This window comes from Chlamydotis macqueenii, chromosome 8 (genome assembly GCF_036417535.1).
Source record: "Chlamydotis macqueenii isolate bChlMac1 chromosome 8, bChlMac1.mat, whole genome shotgun sequence".
NCBI classification, from domain to species: Eukaryota; Metazoa; Chordata; class Aves; order Otidiformes; family Otididae; genus Chlamydotis; species Chlamydotis macqueenii.
This window is the reverse complement of record NC_141563.1, coordinates 31048304-31070236: the sequence shown is the minus strand read 5'-3', so window position 1 is coordinate 31070236 and position 21933 is coordinate 31048304. Positions and strand designations below refer to the sequence as shown.

At 45.3% G+C, this 21933-nt stretch overlaps 1 protein-coding gene across 1 annotated transcript; it reads left to right on the top strand.

The window, feature by feature from the left end:
- The first annotated feature begins 804 nt into the window (after nt 1-804).
- Nucleotides 805-2986, top strand: DMRTA2 (DMRT like family A2). The gene is made up of 2 exons (XM_086753728.1): nt 805-1297; nt 1425-2986. The coding sequence occupies exons 1-2, from the start codon at nt 805-807 to the stop codon at nt 2294-2296; spliced, it is 1365 nt and encodes a 454-aa protein (XP_086609854.1). The 3' UTR covers nt 2297-2986.
- The last annotated feature ends 18947 nt before the right edge of the window (nt 2987-21933 follow it).

Sequence of the window (21933 nt, the reverse complement as noted above, 5' to 3'; positions counted from 1 at the left end):
ATAGCGCGAGTGGCGGCGGGCGGTGGGGCGGGCAGCGCGCTCTGCCTGCGAGCTCCGGCCGCGCGCGGGCCGACACGCGCCGGGCAGCGGCCAGTCCCGGGGGGCGCGGGGCCCTGCCCGCTCCGGCACCGGCTGCTCGGGGCTCGCCGCGGCGGGAGAGCCCAGCCGGGGGCTGCCGGCCCCTGTGCCCGGCTGCGACACCGGCTGCTCGGGATACGGGGTGCATTTTTTTTTTTAATTTTTTTTTATTTTGTTTTCTTCTGGATTTTAGCCTCCGCGGCTTGTGGCGAGGGATCCCGTCGCTGAAGGTGCCGGATTGCTCGCGGAAGGGACGCTTTTGGTCTGTGACGCCCGGGGGGGGGAGCTGAGTTTAGGGAGCCGCTCGGGTACCGCGGGGAGCGGCGGTCCCCGGAGCGGGGCCGTGAGTCCGGCGCGATGGAGCTGGCGCTGCGCCGCCGGAGGAGCACGGGAGCGCGAGAGACCTGAGTTTTCTCGGATTTTCTTGTCGTAGATTCGCTTTTCGGGCGCGGAGGGGAGAAGGGCTCAGGGAGGCTCCCGACGCCCCCCTCCTCGCTCCGGAGCCCTGTGCCGGTGCAGGGGGACAGGGGCAGCGAGCTGATTTTTTTTTTTTTTTTTTTTGCATGCTCCACGTGCTCCCCCACTCGTGATCGTGCCTGAAGGCGCCGGCAGCTTCTCGGCGTCCGGGCGCGGGAGCACCGCGGGGGCTCCCCCAGCGGGGGAAGCCAGGGAAGAGGGTGGGTTGGGGGGGGGCGTGCATCGCTCTTTCGGGGCGGGCTCGCCGGGATGGAGCTGCGCTCCGAACTGCCCAGCGTCCCCGCCGCTCCCCCTCCGGTACCCCCCAGCTCGGTAGCGGCGGCAGCTGCGGCAGCGGCGGCCACGCTACCGGTAAGCGTAGCCGGGAGCCTTCTGCGAGCACCGCCGCTGCTCCTGCGGGCGGCCGAGAAGTACCCTCGGACCCCCAAGTGCGCCCGTTGCCGTAACCACGGGGTGGTGTCAGCGCTGAAGGGCCACAAGCGGTACTGCCGCTGGAAGGACTGCATGTGCGCCAAGTGCACGCTCATCGCCGAGCGCCAGCGCGTCATGGCGGCCCAGGTGGCGCTGCGCCGCCAGCAGGCGCAGGAGGAGAACGAGGCCCGCGAGCTGCAGCTGCTGTACGGCACGGCCGAGGGGCTGGCCCTGGCGGCCGCCAACGGCATCATCCCGCCACGCCCGGCCTACGAGGTCTTCGGCTCCGTCTGCGCCGGGGGAGGCGGCGAGGGAGGCGCCGGCGCCTCAGGTAAGGCCGGGCTGTGCGACCTTGGAGGGGTGACGGGGAGGGGGAAGAGGCGGCGGTGGCGGGAGGCGCGGGGCCCGCCTGCGGCAGCCGCACTGACGGTGTCTCTCCTTCTCCCACTGCCCCGCAGAGTCCAAGGTGCAGAAGTTCGAGCTGTTCCCCAAGACGCTGCTGCCGAGCCGCGCTGTCACCCCACAGCAGGCGGGCGGGAAGCCCCTCTCCCCGGACGGCGAGTCCGTGCCCGGCACCTCCTCCCCAGAAGCTCGCCACGGCTCGGGCTCGGAGAACGGGGACGGCGAGTCCTTCCTGAGCTCGCCCGTCTCCAAGGGCCCGAAGGAGGGGGAGGAGAGCCCGGGCTCCATCAGCCCGCTGGGCTCGGACTCGGGCTCGGAGGCGGACAAAGACGAACAGGACCCCTCGCCCTCGGCCGGCGGCCGGCAGCGGACTCCCATCGACATCCTGACGCGGGTCTTCCCGGCGCACAAGCGCAGCGTGCTGGAGCTGGTGCTGCAGGGCTGCGGCGGGGACGTGGTCCAGGCCATCGAGCAAATCCTCAATAACCGCGGTCCGGAGAAGGGCCCCGAGGAGGGCTGGGCTCGGGACGGCGCCTTGCAAGGCCTTCCGCCCACCCCCGCCACCGCCCACCACCGGCCCTTGATAGCCGGCGCCATGGCCCCCGCCATCGGCGCGCTGGGCAGCCGCTCCGCCTTCTCCCCCCTGCAGCCCAACGCCACGCACTTCGGGGCCGAGGCCGGCGCCTACCCGCTGGGCACCCACCTGGGACTCAACCCCCTGCGCCTCGCCTACTCGGCGCACAGCCGGGGACTGGCCTTCATGACTCCCTACTCCACGGCCGGGCTGATGCCCACCCTCGGGTTCCGGCCCCCCGTGGACTACGCCTTCAGCGACCTGATGCGGGACCGCTCCGCCGTGCACAAGGAGCAGGTCTACTCCGGCGGGCTCTACGGGCCCATGGTCAACAATACCCCCGAGAAGCAATAGCGGGGGCGGCTTCCTCACGCTCCTCCGTGTAGAGGTAGCTAGGTAGGCACGGGTGGGCGGGCACCGACGGCTTTCTTTTCCCTCTTCCCCCACCCTGACAGGCGATGGCTGCCTGCAGAACGCGGCGCGGACAGACATAGGTGTGTTAAAACGGTGATAAAGGTGCACTTTCATTGTCCGGACACGAGTCATTCTTTGTTGCTTACGGCCATGAGCATGGATACCCTTGGTGCGTCGTGGGGTGTGTCCACACACACACGCTCTCTTTCCCACAGACATACATATATATATATGTATACTAGCAAGTGTATAATGTTATAAAATGGAAATCTAAGTTATTAATGTAACGCGTAGGTGAACTTGGTATTAACGTTAAGCTAAAGGTTAGGCAGCTCATTGTAATACTTACCAGGCATATAGATTAAACATATTGTCAAATTGAAAGCCTTTTCCTTCCCGCCCCCAGAAATGTTACGATCTGTATATAACATTGGAAAGTAGATATATTTGTAACTGTCCGTAGGACCCCGGCGCCAATGGTGTATGACGGTTTAATGAGCCTCCTTCATTTGTGGTCTGCAAGAAAATTGCTTTCTTGTTCCGATGTAGCAAACTTCTTGCTGTTTCTAACAGGTAATTCTGTGTTTCCATTTCATAGAAATAAATGTTATTTTCTATTAAAAAAAAAAAGTTGGTCTTATAAATGGCAAGTGGTATTTTATGAGACGGTGGAAGTGTGTTTTGGGAAATGCATTTGACAAGTACAGTCAATATTTAAAGGACTTTATGCAATTAGTACAAACGTGTTTACTACATTTTTATCGTGGTCAAACCAGATACTCTTCGGAAATTTATAAATAAAAACGAAGCGTACAAACCAGAGCAATTTCCTTATAAATCGAAATTGTCAAATACGTTTATTTCTGATTATGGTCTTTTTGTTATTTATGCCAGGGAAAAAAAAAACAAAACAAAAAACAGATATAAACTTAAGCAGGATTTTTTTCTTTGATACCTTGCAAATTTTTGGCATGTTTATGAAATCTGGCGTTGTCGCAGAGTAGAAAAGCAGGGTAAAAGCAAACGCCCACCTTGCCGTCCGTGGGTTGTGTAGCAATGGAGAGGTACTTCTCCTCCGTGTCTGAAATCTGAACGTGGTGCTCAGTTGTTTCTGTATCAAGATAAGTGCTCTGTAATAACGACGGTTTTTCAGAACGCGAGGAGATGTTTGCGGCAGGCGTGGATGAGTTCAGGCACCACAAGCTCCGGGGGGGAGGGGGGGGGAGACGGGACACGACACGTCTGTCAGGGAAGATGCCGCTGGTTTTGGAGCTGCGTGTCCTTCCAAGGACTCTTCAAAAGTAAAGGCTACAGGAGTGGGTTGGAATTTTTGTTTTTTTTTTTCCTTGTTGTTTCTTTTGTATTTCGTTTTAGGGGATTTTTTTTTTTTTTTTTTTTTTTTTTGCAATGGTGTCCGACTGTACTTCAAGACCAAAAAGCGAGAAAGGCGTTCCTCCCTCTATTTATTTATTTATTGCGGCGAGAGGGAAGGGCAGGGGCGGCCCCCGTGCACTCAGAGTGCCGGGGCGCGGCTCTTCCCGGTCCCGGGAGGGTTTGGCCCGGGAAAACTCTTCCTCACAAAGCCCAAGTTCAGCGCACGGTTGAATTAAGACTGTAAAAGCTCCTAAAGTTGGTTGGTATGGAAACCTAATCCCACCGAACCGCTCCGCGGCACAGCTGGACTGTTTGCTTTCTCACTTCAAATATAACTGTGTAAACATTGGCTCGGAGCTGGCGGCGCGGCTCCTACCAACCAGTTCGTGTACTGGTGGGTCTGGGAGGACCTTCTGTTGAAGGAAGCCCCGGGGTAAAATCCAAGGACGGCAGCAAGGAAAATGCAATTCTTCCTTCCCTCGCTCAATTGATCAAGCCGGATACAATATTAAGATTTTCTTGATCAAGCTGGATACAATTTTAAGATGTTATTAAAAAAAAAAAAGTAAATACTACAGACTACACCTAGGTAAATACTTTTGACCCTGATCCGTCCTGGGAGCAGCCAAATCATTATCACAAGGGAAACTTTTAAAAGTCTCGTGTACCAAGAGCGGGTGAAACTTAATATTACTACAATAAAACGGTTTAATAAAGAAGGGCTTTAATAGTGAGCTAATTTGATTGAGTTTCCTAATTCCACTTTAATTGGAAAAGGAGCTGTCTGTTTGGTTATAAAGTGACAGGGTTATGTTAGACTGGAAAAATAGATGGACTTTGAGCATCTGAATAAACTCCCCCCCCTTTTTTTTTTTTCTTTTGGTTGGCAGCTGACTTTGCGCAGAGTGGGTTTCCATATCTAGGATTATGAATGGGCTACAAAGAGCTGCTACTTAAAGAAATCAGGTCGCCACATTTCTCCCATTCTAGCCCTGTTGAGAAGGGCTTAGGCGCTGTTGATTTAACTCAGCTCCCCTTTTAATTATAAAAGCCATTCTTGTGTAGTTAGCCGAGCAGGACAATTTATCAGAACTGTTGCCCTGTCTTGGAGGTTGGCTTGAGCTTGGATTTATGCAGCCGACAATGGGGATCACGACGATTAACTTCCATAGGGGTAGTTTAGGCTGTTAAATTGGGGCGAGTAGGAGGTAAGAGAATCTGGTACATTGGCCTTATTGACGTAATTCCCGTAGATTAACAAAAAATAATAATAAAAAAATCCCTCGCGTTTGAAGCTGCCTCGGAGAGGTGCGTATACAGAAGCCTCTGGCAGAACATAAAGTCTTGAGGTCCCTTTTAGAGTAAAATAAAACGCTGTCACTGGAATAAAAATCCCCGAACCCGGTATAAATTATTTGCGAAGCCGAGGGGCTGCGCTAGCCAGCTCCCCTGGTAATTAAATCCGAATTCGAGGGTCGCCGGGAGCGGCGGGGCTGCTGCGCAAGGAGCGGGGCGCGTCCCCGAGACACCGGCCGCGGTGTGTTTGGTACGAACCAGCCCTAATCCGCAGCGTCATAAAGATCACGTTAGACTAACCGTTTCCTAGCGAAATGACATTCCTTCACCTAAAATGAACCTGGACCCAGCGGCTCCGGGCCGGGCGAGCCTGCGTGAGGGGACACACGACACGAGTGGGGGTCACTTTCTACAGCTAGGTTTATTTTTAAATTCGAGGCGGGAGGCTCCGCTCCCCTCTCGTTGCTTTTTCAAAGCCGCCTCTCCGGCCTCTCCGCGCCCCCCGCAAACCCCTGCGGAGGCCCTGGGGACAAAGGGGTTTGGGAGCGGGGTCGCTCTCCCTCCGGCTCTGGCCCTGCCTTTTGCCCCGCCCGCCCTCGACCATCCCTGCTACCCGGGTCTCTCCCTCTCCCGGGATGGTTTCACGGGTGGGAGCGCGGCGTCGGGCCGGGGGTCCCCGGGACACTCACTTGTGTCCTGCACCCAAACTCCCCGCGTCCTCAGGCAAGGGGACACCTCTGCCCCCCCCACCTTCTGTCATAAGATCCCCATGGCAACTGCGGCGGGTACTTCTATGTCAGAACAACAATAGGAAAGTATTTAACATGTTTAAATGTGATTAAGCACGTGGAAAAAAACAACAACAACAACAAAACCAACCCAAAACGAAACCCAAAACTCCGAGGAGGAGCAGCTCGGTAGGACGAGCCGGGCCGAGCCGAGCGGGGCAGGGAGAGCTACAACGGGAGCGGCACGGGCTGCGGGACTGTTTGCTGCTGCTCTTAGCATCAGTTAAAGAGCGGGTAAATTCGTTTCGATTGCCATCTCCGTTTCGCCCGGGTTTCGACAGAAATACTAAAACTCTGCTGCAAGAATCGTTTTTTACCCTGTTACCGTTCCTTTGCACTTTCCCCTTTGTTTTATTTTTTTTTTCTACCTTTTTATTAGGGGGGAGAAAAAAAGCAAAAGCAAAAACAGCTCGCTGTTGGTCATAAACTCGAAAAACAGAAATAAAACCAACGAAAAAAAACGCCTGAAATTGCACCATGTTGTTTTGCATTTTATCTTACAAACAAGCTTCTTCGTAAAAAAAAAAATAACAACAACAAAAACAAAACAACCAAAACCAGCAAACCCCAAAAACGCCAAAAAGAGAAAATCAATTTTAACGGATGTTTTAATATAAAACCTATTCCTTTTCAGCCAGCCCCCCTCGTTTCTCTGTTATCAGGAAATCCCGGAACCAGTGGAAGAGACGCTTCGGAGGGTGCCCTGAGCAGGGCTGCTCCGCTGCCTTCCGCTCACTGTGAGCCTGCGCGACCGGCTGCCGGATTTGGTGGAAATCAGTGAGGGCGGGGGGAATGGAGGGTGTGGTGGTGATGGGGTGGGGAAGATGTGAAAGGGTGGGGGAACGGGTGGGTTTGCTTTGGCCAACACGGGTGGAAGGCGATGTAGCTGGAGAAGGCAGGTTCGTAAGGAAGTCTGCTGTTGGGTGATGCTGAAGGTGAAAGAAGCTGGGAGAGGAGGGAAGGGGTGAATTCCAGCACAGAGAGAGGGGCTGACAGGGTCTCTGGCTCACGGGAGCTAATGGAGAACTTGGATGCGGTAGTAAAGGCTGTGGAAGTACTTGGGAATCAGTAAAATAAGTGCTTGTGTTATAAGAATGCAATGAAAATGTTGTGCCAGTTGCTAAGTGTTGAGTTTGAAGGATGATCGTATTAATGTAAAGTGTAAGGTAGTTCCTTGGTTTATGTTAAAAGTCTATTACAACGTGCCTTTCCTGAGGGAGCCTTTAAGGCTTGATTATACTCTGCACAGCCTGAGTAAGGCGGTTCTACGCAGCAGGATTTACATTTTGAAGGAAACTATGAAAAGCTCTTCATTTCAGATACAGCAATACCCGTGCTGTACAGAGCTCAAGAGATTCAATTACACACGTGCTTGTAATACAGGCCAAGGGCTGAGCCAGTGGCCATCACTGTAACTGGTGACGGGTGTTTTTACAATGACTCATTGATTGTTCATGTGGAAACAAGCGCATCAAGAGAGATGAAAATGCTTAAAGACAGGAAGATATTACTAATAGTCTTAACTGCAACAGGCCATTTGCTAACCATTTCTAACCACAACAAAGTCTGATTCTTGCACTATCCAAACGCTAGAGTAAGCTCAGGTTTGTCTTTACCCCAGGTGTGAATTTGGCAGATGTGGACAAGGGCATGATGAGACGCCTGCCTGGGGGATAATTCTGTTTGGAATGTTGTTTTGTGCAGTATTGGATTTACCTGTATGTGGGAGCTGAAGTCTTATCTGAGATTTTATCTTAACTCCTGGCAAACTCTAAACTACAGGGGGGAAAACATTGCTTCCTGACAACCCTGTTCTGATGGTGTGGAAGAGCAAAATCTTGTCATATACTGATTTGTGGATTAATTTTCTGTAAGAGATTGTGATATGTGGGATGCATTCTGATTCCCAGCTTCACACAGAAGCTCTGCCTAAATGAACTCTGTACTACAGTTCTGTGGAGGGTAAGGATGGATCCTTTGGCATGTTCTCAATGTGCATGTAGCTAGTATGGATTTGGAGGTTTTTTTCCCGCCCTACATTCCCTCCTTTCTTTTTTTCAGATCTTATTAATGTGCTGTAAAGCTTGTAAGAGTTATGCTTAGAGTGGTTATAATTATTATTTTTTTTTCCAGTACGTGAATGGGTGAAAAATGACTGGGAAAAAGCATAGATAGAGTTTAGAAAAAGATATAGGAATCCATCGAAAACAGATTACCTGAAGTCTCACCGCCCGTCAATAATTACAAAGCTGCTATCTATATCTTCAGAAAGTAGTTGACCATTTTACTGGACAAACGTAATAGATGGGCAGGATCTGGGCAAATTTGGGTAGGTTTGCGACAGCAGGGCAGGCTCCTGGGGGAAAGAGGGAAATTGAAAGGAAACAAGAAACAGAGTGAATCTTTTCGTGTGGTCTGACAGGCAGATGGAAAGCATGAATTACAAAGGCTTTTAAAAAGATCTGCTTGGGGTTTGTGTTTACAGAGAGATTTAACAAGACTGGCTGGCCTTAAAATTCTGAGGTCATTACTAAAATCAGATGTTTGGAAGTGAAATGGGGTACTAGCCCTGGACCAGGAATGTAGGAGAGGCTGACAGAGATTCAACAAGACAGGAGCAGGGCCAGCAAGGCAGGGCCCCTATAAACCATTCAACAGATCCAGGAAAGGGTTTAAAGGTCAGCAGGACCTGGAGTTGGGAGGGAGGAGGGTATGACCCCTGCTAAAGGGAGCTGGATCCAGAGATCCTGAGCCTCTAACCAAGGGTAGCAACGTCAGCGTGAGAAGACGGTCAGAATGAACCCAGATTTGTGCAGCAGTGACTGACTTACTGATGAAACAGCTTTATAGGGAACAAATGTATCACCATGTTACCTCTCTGTCTTGTAAGTGGGATATGGGATATTGATTTCCTCCTGTGGCTTGGGGAAGCCCGTGGTTTACCTTGGGCAGAATCTATGGATTTCCTCAGTCTTCTAAATCTCCTGCTTGAAAGGTTAACCATAGATATTTACAACCAGCTGAATGGGGAAAATCGTGGAGATTATGATTTGAAGAGCCTTTGCTTTATAAGGGGAGAGCCAGGTACCTTATACTGGTTAGGAGAATCTAATTAAGGATCTGTTCAATAGGAGTAAATGGCAGATGATCAGGCACACAGAAGATAGAATAAAATTGCAGTGCTCAGTCCGGTGTGCTAGAATGAAGTTACAAGATGCCTGGCTTTTTCCTGCTTAAAGGGATGAATTACATTTAATTTCTCTAGTCATTCTTTTTATCCGTATTATGGAGCTTTACTTTGACACAGAGAAAATAATCCTAATGCAATGGGGCCAAGAATGAGAAAATGCTCCAGCAGGTCTGTCAGGTAAAACACGGCCCCAGCCTCTCACTAAAATCCGTACCCTTCTTCATGAAAGCTTTGCCTTGACAAGTAGGGATTAGAGAGATGTTTTCAGAGTCTCTTCTCTACAAGAATTATGTTATAGCTGCCTTCCTGTTCAATGGGTCAAAAGGATCCCAAAACACTTGTTGAATTTCTTATTTCAGATCCATTGGAAAGTATTTTAGAACATAGTTATGAGTAGTAGTATAAGACTTGATGGTATTTGGAGGAAAATTCACCCATCACATGGCTTTCAAGCATAATCTGTTGCACAAGGTACACCAGATGAATGAATTAACTCAGCTCTAATTTACTGGGAGTGTAATGGTATCAAAACACCCCAGACGCATGGCAGACACTTGGAGAAGCTGACCAAGGCATTATAAAATGTTTTACCATTACTGAGGTATTTCCTAAGTGTTAAGTGAATGTGCTTATGGATTCTGATGCCAGGCTGAAATATATGTTAACTGCCCCACTGGGATCCTGTGCATCTTTCATTTTGGCTTCCTAATTTCCTTCTTGTGAGAGAGCTTAGCTATTTTACAGTGTCTTGTACCTTCGTCACCAAAAGAAGAACTTGCTTTATGTCGGCATGCAAGGATACATACATCTTTGATCCGGAAAGAGCCTGAAACCTGTGTGAGACCAGGATATCAGCATGCTTGGCTAGCAGGATTGTTTCTAACTGTAGAGCAGGGCTGGCAAAATAGCATATTTGGCTACGGGGTGGGAGATGGTTCTGTTAAGCTAGAAGTCTGCAGTGATGGAGGTGATGAGGGACAGATGTGCTCTTAAAAGTAGGGCTGACCAGGGAGCTAAGGCTATCCCAGGAGCCTGATGTCCTGTTTTATTTTATTCCTCATCACTGAAGTGTCTAAGCAAAATTAGTCCTGATTAGATGGGCTGGAGACAACAACAGCAAATGATGTTCCATAAACTGTAAAAAGCTAAGGCCGACCTGATGAAGTCACTGGTAAAATGTCTGGTTTTCTCGGATGCCTCAGCAGGGTAGGTGCTGCATCTGATGGATGTCGATGATATTGGGCAAAGGCTCTCTCATTAAGAAATTGCCTGCTGGAACTCCCTCCAGCCATCTGGCATCCAGAACGCATCAGCAAAAAGGATCCTGTTGGTGATTTTCAGTAAATATTTTGCACAGAGACATTTGTTGACTGTCTTTATTGTTTTTCAGATGTTTATAGCATCACAATTTTTTTTTCAGCCTTAATTGAAACTCACATTCCCTCAATTTGAGGATCAACTTTGTTATAACAGAAGTGAAATTTGTATGAAAATATTATCTTTAAGGGCTTTTTTTTTTTAAGATAGATCCTCAGATCATATGTTACATTTGAAATATTTGCAATTTTAACCCCCTTGACTACTGTTGTGCTTTTTATTTTATTTTTTTTTTAATTCTGCATACAGATTACTTTTTTGACTGTTCTGTTCTTTGGTTTCTGAGTGTTGCTACTCACTTTTAAAAAAAAAAAATAATAAGTTGTAGCTATTTTTCTTAAAGCTTTTAAAGGCTTAATGAGCAACAATAACAATATTTTATTAGTGCATATCGCCCTGTTTGGTGGTAATTGGTTTTATTTTGCCACGTACGACAATGATTTGGTCTCTTTTCCTCTCAGGTTAATTTCTGGTGTAAGTAGGGCTCTTAGATGTTGCACTTGTAGATTCTGGACTCACCTGGGCAAGAACTGCCTTTGTTTCTTTATAAACCCAAGCACAGAAGTGCTTCTTGCCGTAGTAACGTGCTGCTAGTGCTTGGTGGGTGACCCTGATCTGTTCTGAGATTAATCTGAAAATGAAATGGTTCTTGAAATAGGTGTAACTGATGCTTCAGCTGAGTGTGGTACACTTAAGAAATTAATATGCTTTACTTTATATCAAGTGGTACAGTTATCCCTTATCTTTGCAGGTTGGTTCATTTAACTTTCACTGGATTATTCTCATGGAATAAGAATGAGATATTGCTGTCGCAGAGGAGCACTGGGACCTTGTAAATGAAGGAAGAAGTGAGGTTTTGTAGTGAAAACTGCACGTGGGTCTCAGAAGATTTTGTTTGTGTACTAAATTCTGCTGCTGATTCACCAACACCATGTGACCTTGAGCTACTCAAAACAATTTATATTTTTTTAAAAAGTGACTACTAATATTGACTGTCTCCATTTTCAGTATGCGACACATAAAGCTTGAATTGCAGACTTTTGTACTACTTGAGTATTTATTTTTAATAAGGGTCCTAATTAAGTGTGCAATCTCTGTTGCAGGAAAGCTCTCCTGGACTCTGTCTTCGTTCATTAAAATGTGTCAAATTCCTCAGAGTTTAGAGCAGAGCTCTAACAATGACAAAAGAGCCCCTATGTCCTGAATATATACTAACATGTGCCAAAGAATATGCTTGTTAATAAGTACTTGTTCAGTGATAAAGTATAGCAACAAGGGGTTATATATTTCCTCACTTCCACCTACATGAGCAGAACCCCTGACTTCACTCAGGAAGCTATACTGTTGTGAGACATGGAAAAGTAAAATACTCTCTGCTTTATAATAAGTCATTCCAGCTCTGTCTAATTAACACTTCTTAGTGTTAATTGTAACCCCCTGTTCCGTGTTTTTCAGGGACAATATTTCCCAAGTACTGCTGCTGAAATGTCAGGCAGAGGTAATAATTTTGTTTTCCTTGCTATTATAACATTGTGCCATAGATATAGTTATATACAGAGATACGTGCCAATCAACCAACAGAGCAAACAAGATGAAGAAGTAAAAAATCTTGTCCTCAGAGAGCTCCTTAGGCAGACAATGAATTATGAGTTCTTCTCTACCTAGAGAACTTGCAGCGAAAATGGCTATTCCTACTGGTATACGTTGCCACGATTAAAAACAATGAATAATTTCAGGTGGCTTGTTTTATTAAATCAATAGACTTAACAGGATGGAGTGGTGGAGTACAAAACCACAAAATATTATTTTTACATAATCTGCAGAATTCTACAGGATTCTAACATTAATGCTGCAGAAATCCCATTGGCCAGTATTTGCAGAACAGCATTTAATGAACAATAAAGACATTCATGTTGTTGGAAGGGGGGAAAATCCTGTTGGCAGTCCAGCAAACCTAGCTATCTTGGGTTTGTAGTCTAAAGGAAATGAGAGAGTACTCAAAGAAAGTGGGAACATGAGATTCACTGTTAAAACGTCACTCCAGTGCTGCCAGCACTACAAAACTATCACAAAAGACAAGTAAAAAACCAAGGATATAGGGCTATTGCATGTCACTGATGTTTAAGTAGGATATTTCTTTTGGAACACAACTTAAAAATTGAAGGTGGATTTTGGTCTGTGGCAAAAGATTGTAGAGCAATTACTGTCTCATCCAAACAATCCTGTGTGTGACAGCAGTGGCAAAAGTATCTGTAATGGCTCCATGTTTTATGAGAAGGTGAAAGTGAGAGAGGCAGGAGGAGCGTGAAGCTGAGGCGCAGCGGCAGCAGCTTGCTTAAGCTGGAATGCCTGCTTCTGAAGAAGAGAAAGGGCCGGAGGGAAAAGGGAAAATGGTGGCAGGTCAGTTGCAGGGGGATGCATTAGCGGGGACACGGACAACCCCTCTGCAGACACTTGTCTCACCAGAGGACCCAGCTTGGCCCAGCCAGGCCGCGGGCCTGTTTGCGCCTGCGTGCTGGGAGGTGGATACGTGTGGTGGTGGCGTGTGGGCAGGCAGTGTGGCGCGTGAGCAGGCAGTACGGCCCTTGGGAGGTGCCATGTTTTTTGGACGAAATGAAGGCCAAGCCTGAAGCCCTGCCAGCCTTTAAAAATCCCATGGCACTCCCCACGAGAGCAGGAGGCAAAGCCAGCAGAGCTGAGCTACGGCCTCGGCAGGCGGCTGTGTCGGGCAGCGCTGTGGGGTGCTGGGTGGGCTCCTGCCTCCCCTCAGTGCACTGAGGGGCAGTGGGGCAGCCATGGGGCCAGGTGCAGCCAGCAGCCCCCATGACAGGACCGTTCAAACATGTGGAGGACAGGTTTGTCTCCATCTGTATCTGAGGGAGTTTTTCTTGGTGAATGGTGCCCATTTCTCCTCCCCGCGTTGATTGTTCGCTCGCAGTAACAACCAGCTTGGCTGCACCTGACCAGTGTCGGCTTTGGGTGAGGGGCAGCCGTAGGTCTCCCAGCAGTGTTCCCTGTGTCTCCTTCCTGATCCAGCAACTCATCCCCTGGTCCCAAGTCTGAGCTCCACCCGCACCCCCCGATCAGCCTCTTGGAGGGCTGACTGCAGCACCACGGCTGAGTGAGAGGTTTCGTTTGGCCTCTCCCCATATCCTGAGTGAAACAAGATGGCGGCGAGAAGGCCCTGGGCTTCCTGCTCGCTCAGGACCTTTTGCCCCAAAGATAAATTTCTCCCTGGATTAAATCAGCCTTTGCAGCCCAAAGGACCCACTCCCTCCCCACATAAGTATTTGATCTATGTTGATGTGTGTTGCTTCTGTTAAGTGAATTCAGCTAAACACATGCATGGTTTCTTTGTAGCATTGCAGAAGCACACTAAGGGCGTTTGATGGCAGCTGAGGCAGCAGGCATTGCCTGGACCAGACACAGAAGAGCTGGTGAAAGCAAGGTGTGAGGATCTTTTTGTCTGAGATTTTGGGATGCTGTTGGTGTACTGTTGACTTAATACTTAAAAGTATTATCAGGCACACCTATTGAATCTGAGATAAGACAAGCCTGGCAGCAGACACTGCCACTTACCATAGTAAATTACATTGTTAATTTTGTTTTAATTTTAATGTTCTTTTGTGAAAACTGAAATCAGCATGGGATATTGCCCATTTCTTTATGCAACATATTTTTGAAAAACTGTCATCAAATGGTAGGCCCTTGCAACCAAGTAATGGCTGAATTCAGTGACAGCAGTCTTTGTGTGCATTATGTGTATATGTACATATATTTCTATATGTCTTCCTTACCTTTGTGAATTCAATTACCATTTGTAGTTCCTTTACCAATTAACTTTTCTAACACAGCAGTTCAGTCTGCATCACGTCAGGCATGCTGACCATGTGCTGATTTAAGTTTGAGGATAATTTAGCAGAGGTGCTGATTATGGCAAACTTATTTTCAGGAGACCAATGAGAAATGGATGTTTTGTGATGAGGTTTGTTTTGTGTAGATTAGGAAGATAACAATATATATGAAAGATTAGAATGTGACATTAAGACCAAATAAACATGTTAACTAGCTCTGTGAAATCCATGCTGCAAAGGTAATATATGAAATTGGGTCTGTATCTGAGATCCAATCTTAAACTTGAAATACCAAAAGTGGTATGTTAGACCTGAGCTTGTATATTCCTATCTGTGTTTTATGCATGTACTTGGTCTCAGTGACTTTCATACTCACCCATTTCCCATATCTTTGAAGATTTTGGAATATTTACAGGACTACTTTTTCTGTGTGCCTTGGACAGTTCCAAACATTCACCAAAAATAGAATAATAATACCTTAGATCTCACTTTGTTTGAAATTTGTTTCATATTGATGTGGAAAAGCAGGTGAGTACTAGCCTGGTAAATATGCCACTTGGACATGGAAAGACTGATACTGTAGTTATTTCAGCACAGTATAATTTCGAGTCAAGAGGACTGTAATTATAGTTAAGAAAAATACATCTGAGAAAAAGTGTGGAGTTTTTTTTTTTTTTAAGCTCTCTTGAGACATCTCATGTTATTTTACTGACCTCATTGAAGACCAGACAATCATACAATAAAAGTCACTATTCTCAGTTTTCTTGCATTGTTCATCCAGCTCTTTCTTGATGACCAAGCAGGTTTATATGACTATAAGCCAATGCGTTTCTTATCCTTCCAGAAATGTACCCCAGTATATAAACAAGGAATTGAAAACAGGACACACAAAATGTGTATTGAATTTCCTCTTATTAATTAGAACTCTGCCAAAATGAAAGCTGACTTATTTAGGGGAAATAATTCCTCAAAGGGGAAAAAAGAACAGTTTTGACAGGCCACGTAATATGTGTCTCAGGGTTATCTACTAATAACTTGAAAAAAATCACATGACCATGAACAGTATAAAAATAAGTTATTGGGCATATCTAGTCCTCATAAGTTATCCATCCTGAACTAATCAAAATTGAAAGTAATCTCAAGTCACATGTTTGTCCCCATCTTTCCATTACACTTTTATTGTTTTAAAAGTAACTTCATGTATTGTTTTTACAAATAGTTTTATTTTTACTTTCTTTATGAAAGAATTGCAAAAATAGGAAATTGCATTCCTAGAAAATACCATCTGAAAAAGAAGAGTGAAAAATTCAAGAAAAAAATTTTTTTTTTGAAAGTTCTATAGAAGTCGGGTCCAAGGGAACCAAAACCTCATAAGTCTTGAGGAGTTTTGATCTGAGCATTATAGTTCAGACCTTTCTTCTTTTTTTTTTTTTTTTTTAAATATTATAGTTGTTTAGTATTTTTAAAGATCACTGTCATGAAAGTGTTCTAGGCCAGAGAACTGCATGCCATGTTCTGGACAGAAAGCTTTTAATTAACAGCTCATAATCTGACCGAAATAAGGGATTTCTTTTTTTTTTGTCCTTCTATAGCAATACTATTTTCTCCTCCACCTAGTTTGTACTTTAATTGGCACATCTGTCTTTAAAATAATATTTTCAGTAACTCTGTCCCTTGCTCTGGCTCTTAAACTTTCAGCCCTTCTCCCTAGGTTAGGTAGCAAATTCCTGTGACTGCATGTGATATAGTTTTCAGAGTGTCTTCTACCTAAATGCCATTAAAATCTCTTTGGAAAAAAGAAAAGAAAAAAAAAATCTCACTAGGCACAGTGTTTCTTCAGCATGTTTTCTTTTTTTTTCTGAAATTTAGTTACCACATTGCAGTGCAGGATGCTTGAAAGGGCTCAGGAAGCAGCCTCTCTCCTGAGAGTGACTCAAGGGGACGATTAGGAGAATCCAGGAGATTGGTTTTGTAACAGTGGTAGTTTCTCCTAATCCTCTTTGTTTTAACAATCGTGTATAAAACTTTAAAGGTGCCTGCCGTGCATGCTGAGCTCTTGTTCAAATGTCAGTAGTGGAAGTACAGAGGTTAAGAAGGCTCTCTCTTGCAAGCAAATGCAGAAGAGGGTGTTGCTGTGGTTTTGGCATCTGATTGCAAATCAGAAAGCTTTGGTTAAACTTCCTGTTCTACCAAAGAGCTCCTGTGGGCTCAAAGGGAGTTACCTGGGGCTCAGGTAAAGTACCGAGTTCTTCTCAGCCCAAACTTTCCTCATACACTGTAGCTAGTTAGAGTCTGAAAGAGAGAAACAAAAGCAGTTACTGCATCTAGCAAACACGAACCATGAGTATTGGTCAAGGTTAGTGACTTTCGAAATATCTGGTAGTACTGAAAGGATTTTTGTAAGATCTGACTCTTGGAGTCCTGGTATTCCATGAGAACCTCAGATTTTGCTTTTAAGCAAACTTTTAGCCATCTGGTTGAGGAACAAAAAAATGAAATAATCAACCATAAAAGCCTGATAAAATGAAGAGAATTATATAGCTATTAAAATGTTATGTTTGAAGCAGTCCAAGACCAGATCTGACTTGTTTAGGAGTCCAGGTTGGCAGTACCAGAAGACAGGCTCTTGCCAACTATCAGAAACTGAAAGCAGCCAGTGTCTCACACTGGCTTCCAGGATCCATAGTTTAAAATTTAAATAATTTATGTGGTTAATGAATAATAAATTTAATAGTAATGATTAAGGCAGATGACTCCTTGTTCAGTTAAATGGTCATAGCCAACTGAAAAATGTGCATGGTGCTCTCCTGCTCAAAGTTTGCATGCATTCATCCTCTGAGAAGCTTGTTTAACGCTGTGGATGATTTGCTTTGCCCTTAGTGCTTCACTGTTTCCTACCTCACACCTGGCTGCAGCAATGTGCTTGGTTTAGAGGAGGGTAGCTAATTAACGTATAGTGTTTTGCTCTCTTGTGCAGTGAGGCTCTAGAAACCACAATTTTCCTTCCTATCTGCTGTGGAAGCTGGCCTGCTGTTCCCTGCTGGCTCGTGTGCAGTGTTGCCTGCTCTGTGACAGCTTCCTAGGCCAGGCTCTTCCTGTCCCTCCAAGCTCTTAGCCCCAGAGTCCTTCCGGTGGGAGTTAGAACAGCTCAGCAGGGGTGTGCAGAGATGGGCAGTGCTGGCTTTGGAGCAAGATTCCTTCAGGGCTCTGGAACAAGAGGGAAAATTCCCCATCTCTTATCTGGCCCCTCCCTCTCACCCCTGCCATTCAGCTCATTTCCTCAAAGAGGCTTTGTGGAGTCTGCAGACCACAGAGTGTTGTGTGTTGTTTTCTTTTTTTTTTTTTTTTTTTCCTTCCCCATCCTGCTCCTCCATTTCATCTGTTTTCCTGTGCTGCCTCTTGTTTGCTCCACTTGAATACTGTAAGGCTCTTGCACTGGATGTTTTGACAAGTGGATGGTGTGTAGTATGGACTGTGCAGTCTGGATAGGGGGTCTGCAGGCTCTAAGCTGTGTTCACTTTTTCTGTTGTACAATAGCTGAGATGTGCTGCTACCTTGGGTTAAGATTTTTGCTCAAAGGAACCCCAGACTGTCGTGGGATATCACTCCATTGTGGAGGACAATCTGTCTGATGGCAGGGAGGAGGTCTTGTTCTATCTTTCTCCTGATGCCAGCCAGGAACGAGACAGGGCTGACCTGGCACCTGTTAATTCCAAGATAGTTTGTTGTCCCACTGGGGGTTGGTGGCATAGGCGGAAACATTTGGACACTGAGACAGTTGTTCCCAATTACTCATGCAAGTGGGTAACAGATCAAGCCCTCTGCTTGTGCTTGTTTTTATTGTTTATTTATTTATTTATTATTTAATTTTAGTTGGCTGAGCAAACCTCCCATTAAAGTGCAAGAGCCTTGTGCAATTAACTGGATTGGAATAACTTGCTCCAGAATGTTTCTTGAAGGCTTCCAGCACAATGCTGACGGGATTTGCCTTCTCCTGTGTTTACAGTAGTTTGTGAGGTAAAAAACTTAATTTTATTTTCTTCACTCTTTCTATGGAGCTCTTAGGAGGCAGTTGGTGGCAGAATTTGTTCTTTGGCACAGCTTTCAGTCAGGCTCAAAACATACATTGGGCCACTACAGCAAAATGGTTTATCCCCAGGTTGCATGTCTCAACCTGGAACTGGAGAATTGAGGGCTTAAACTTTGAAAAATGCCCTGCAGCTATCAGTTATGCATCATATCTAATGTGTTTTTATAGGACTATTTCCCTCTTTCCCCAAAGAAGAGCTAGTGGAAGTTTGCTCCTGTGACATTTCGTTACAGGACTTGTTTGAGCAGTGTCTTGATTCTGCTGCCACTGTGTGGTCAAAACAGGTCTGGTGCTTCAGGTATTTCTGTTTCCTACCATTGTTTGTCTGAAGCCAGCATAGTCCTGCTTCCTACGTGTGATTCACCTCCATAAACGAGGAGTAATGCACTGAAATGAAAGGACTCTTTATTTGTGTTAGCGGTGCAGCCAGATGCACCTGCAGCAATAAGGGTCTATTGTGCTGAGTATGTGTTAGAGTAGGAAAAAAACAACAAACCGTCTCTAAATTAGCTCATAATTTGATACTATGAGCCTATGTAACAGGTAAATAAAACTGACTTGGCAAGGATAAACCTTCTCGTAGACATGTGCTTGAAGTCAGGGCCTTGATGAATAGCTGCTGTTGACTGAGCTGTTTGAAATACAAGCAAAAAGGGAAGACTGTTAGTGGGATTTCATCAATCTCAGTTGTCGTTATTTCCACAACTCATACACACCCCAAGATAATAGCTTCTCCCTGTGTTTTTAAGGTTGAAAAGTTACAGATCTCTTGCAGCCTTGCACATTGTTGAGGTTTTAAACACGCTACGGAAGCTTTGCTATTCAGCAGTAAAGCACTGTGACAAATAACCAAACACAGGTGTACTTAACAAGGAAAAAGCTTCTATAAGCTTTGCTTTTTAGAAAATAGTATGGTAATCATTTATATTTTGCCAGTTTGGTAATATCCAGGAGGTTTCTCAGTCATTAACTCACTTGAGTGAATTAGAAATGCTTTACTGTAGTAATAAACAGTGATATGTCTTCAGGGACTTTGAAAGCAAGTAAAATAGAAAACGTAAATTACTCTGTGGTTTGGTGCTGTATTCCTTGCTCATTGAGGATTTTCACTGGCTTCAAGGAATGCAGGAGCAAGCCCCAAATATTTGTAAGGAAATCAGGGTGAAAAAAAATTGCCTTGAGCCCAAAGATTAAAAAAAAAAGTAAAATGTCAGCAGTAGAAATTGACAGAGGCAGAAAATCCCAGCTACTAAGTGAACAGCAGCTGAGAATGTCATGCAATACTTTTATTAACACAGTCCGAAAGGCAATTTAAATAAATAAAAAGGCCTATTTCTGCAGTTTTCAAAAGTCCTTATTTAATTTGGGTAAAAACAAATATGCCACAAATGTTAAACTGACTCGCAGTCATCTGATGACCTCAGTCTTGGCTTTGTACTCAACAGCAAGTCACATGTTCTCTCTTCTGTCTTCCACTTTCTGTGTTGCTAAATCCCCAGTGCTTTGGAGAAGTGACTGTTTCTGCAGGTTTGTGCAATGTCTAGGCTAACACAGACCCAGGCTGAGGTGGGATTCCTGCCTACTGCTGGGCAGCTACTGGTCACACCTGGCCCCTTTCCACCCGCTTCTTGTCATATCCCATTTTGTTATCTTGCTGACCCATTTGCTTTCTCTCTCCACTCACTTTGAGGTAAAGCATGTGTCTTACTCTGTATTTGCAGACTAATGGGGTCCACAAACCAACTGCAAAGTTTGATTCTCACTGATTTTTCTTTTCTTTTCTTTTCTTTTCTTTCCTTTCCTTTCCTTTCCTTTCCTTTTCCTTTTCCTTTTCCTTTTCCTTTTCCTTTTCCTTTTCCTTTTCCTTTTCCTTTTCCTTTTCCTTTTCCTTTTCCTTTTCCTTTTCCTTTTCCTTTTCCTTTTCCTTTTCCTTTTCCTTTTCCTTTTCCTTTTCCTTTTCCTTTTCCTTTTCCTTTTCCTTTTCCTTTTCCTTTTCCTTTTCCTTTTCCTTTTCCTTTTCCTTTTCCTTTTCCTTTTCCTTTTCCTTTTCCTTTTCCTTTTCCTTTTCCTTTTCCTTTTCCTTTCCTTTCCTTTCCTTTCCTTTTCTTTTCTTTTCTTTTCATTATTTTTTTCACCAATAGGGATTGTAGACTGAAGCACACAGTGAACTGCAGATCCTTGCTGGATTGGCTGCACTTGGTTACTGTAACACAGAGAAAATGAGGAATTGGCAATAAAGCCTCTAGCCGTATGTGAAGGTCTTGATATTGGTTGGAAGCTTTGCAGTCGAAGTGAGCACTTCCAGGGCCTCTCTCTCCTCTTGGAATTGCTATATGAACCAAGTTCCTATGCATTTCCATAATTTAGGACTGCAGACTTGGGCTACAGTTGGCTGTTTAGGCAGAGCAGTCATAGTAGTCCAGATGACAGACACGCAACATTTGCACATCGTACGATTGCATAAACCACATTTCCTTTGGAAACTAGGATAAAAATAGAAACCCTTTCCAGTGCCAAACTTGTCTGTCATAACAAGTGGAGGCTTTTTTGCCCATTCATGAGTGTGCTGAGCTACTCATGCTGCTTCTGTGCTAATGTGTTTACTTGGCACCCTGATTATACTTTCACAGGATTTTGTGAAACACTTCTAGTTTATCGTGGTGCTGAGGAATACGGATGGGTAAGTGAACAGAATAGAAAGGTGAATTTGTCGTGTGAATCACTTTCTAGCTTTTTTGTTACTTTTTTTTTTTTTTTTGTCTGAGGAAAACTTTGGTCATGTCTTGCGTAATATTTCTCATTTCATGGTGGTTTAGTATAAGGAATAAAATGTTATGTTATCCACTAAAAGTGATGCAGGCCTTAGGCATACTGCAATCAAAGTGGGTCTGTACGTACAACAATGAAACAAATATTGTGGTGACCTTGCACAAGCTTCTTGTATCGAATCTCTTTGCCATTTCCCCTCTGATCCTAATCCAGGAATGCAAGCCAAAGGGTGAAGAAGAATGAGCCTGTACTTCAGGACATTGAAAACCACTCTCCAGGTCTGAATTCTGCTGCTGTGACTACAGCAGAAGTGGACTTCAGATTTACTTTTCGTAGTAGCGTAAGGCAGTGTGACGTGATACTTGCATCCTGCTGTGTTGTACTCATTATTGAAGCCAATGGTTAATCTGGACCATTCCAGGAACTAAAAAAAGGTTTGATGGAAATGAATATTTCAAGACCAAGATCAGCTTTGGAGTAAACAGATGTAACACCTTGGGTTCCACGTGTGTGGTTTTTTGGTATTTTTTTTTTTTCTCCTTCTTGTGGAGGGGCTGGAGTGGATTAACTTCTGTTGCAATAACTTCCAAAAAGGCTCGTTAGCCCGTGATGTCATGTATACTGGTAACGTCCACGAACAATCCCCTTCAAGATTTTAGTGACCTATATAACTGTTTTAGTATTACTCTATGGTAAAAAGTACAAAGTAGGAAAAAAGATACAAGATCCTCTAACTCACAGGGCCATGGACATAGAATAAGAGTAGCCTACACATTTCTAAGTTGTTAATATTTAATAATATAACTTCCTAAGTGAGTCTGAGATGCTACCGAAACCAC

Excerpts from the sequence above, each read along its gene's own strand:
- DMRTA2 (XM_086753728.1), top strand. The coding sequence starts at position 805 with ATGGAGCTGCGCTCCGAACTGCCCAGCGTCCCCGCCGCTCCCCCTCCG. Across the intron at positions 1,298-1,424 it reads GGGAGGCGCCGGCGCCTCAG|AGTCCAAGGTGCAGAAGTTC; the intron begins GTAAGGCCGGGC and ends ACTGCCCCGCAG.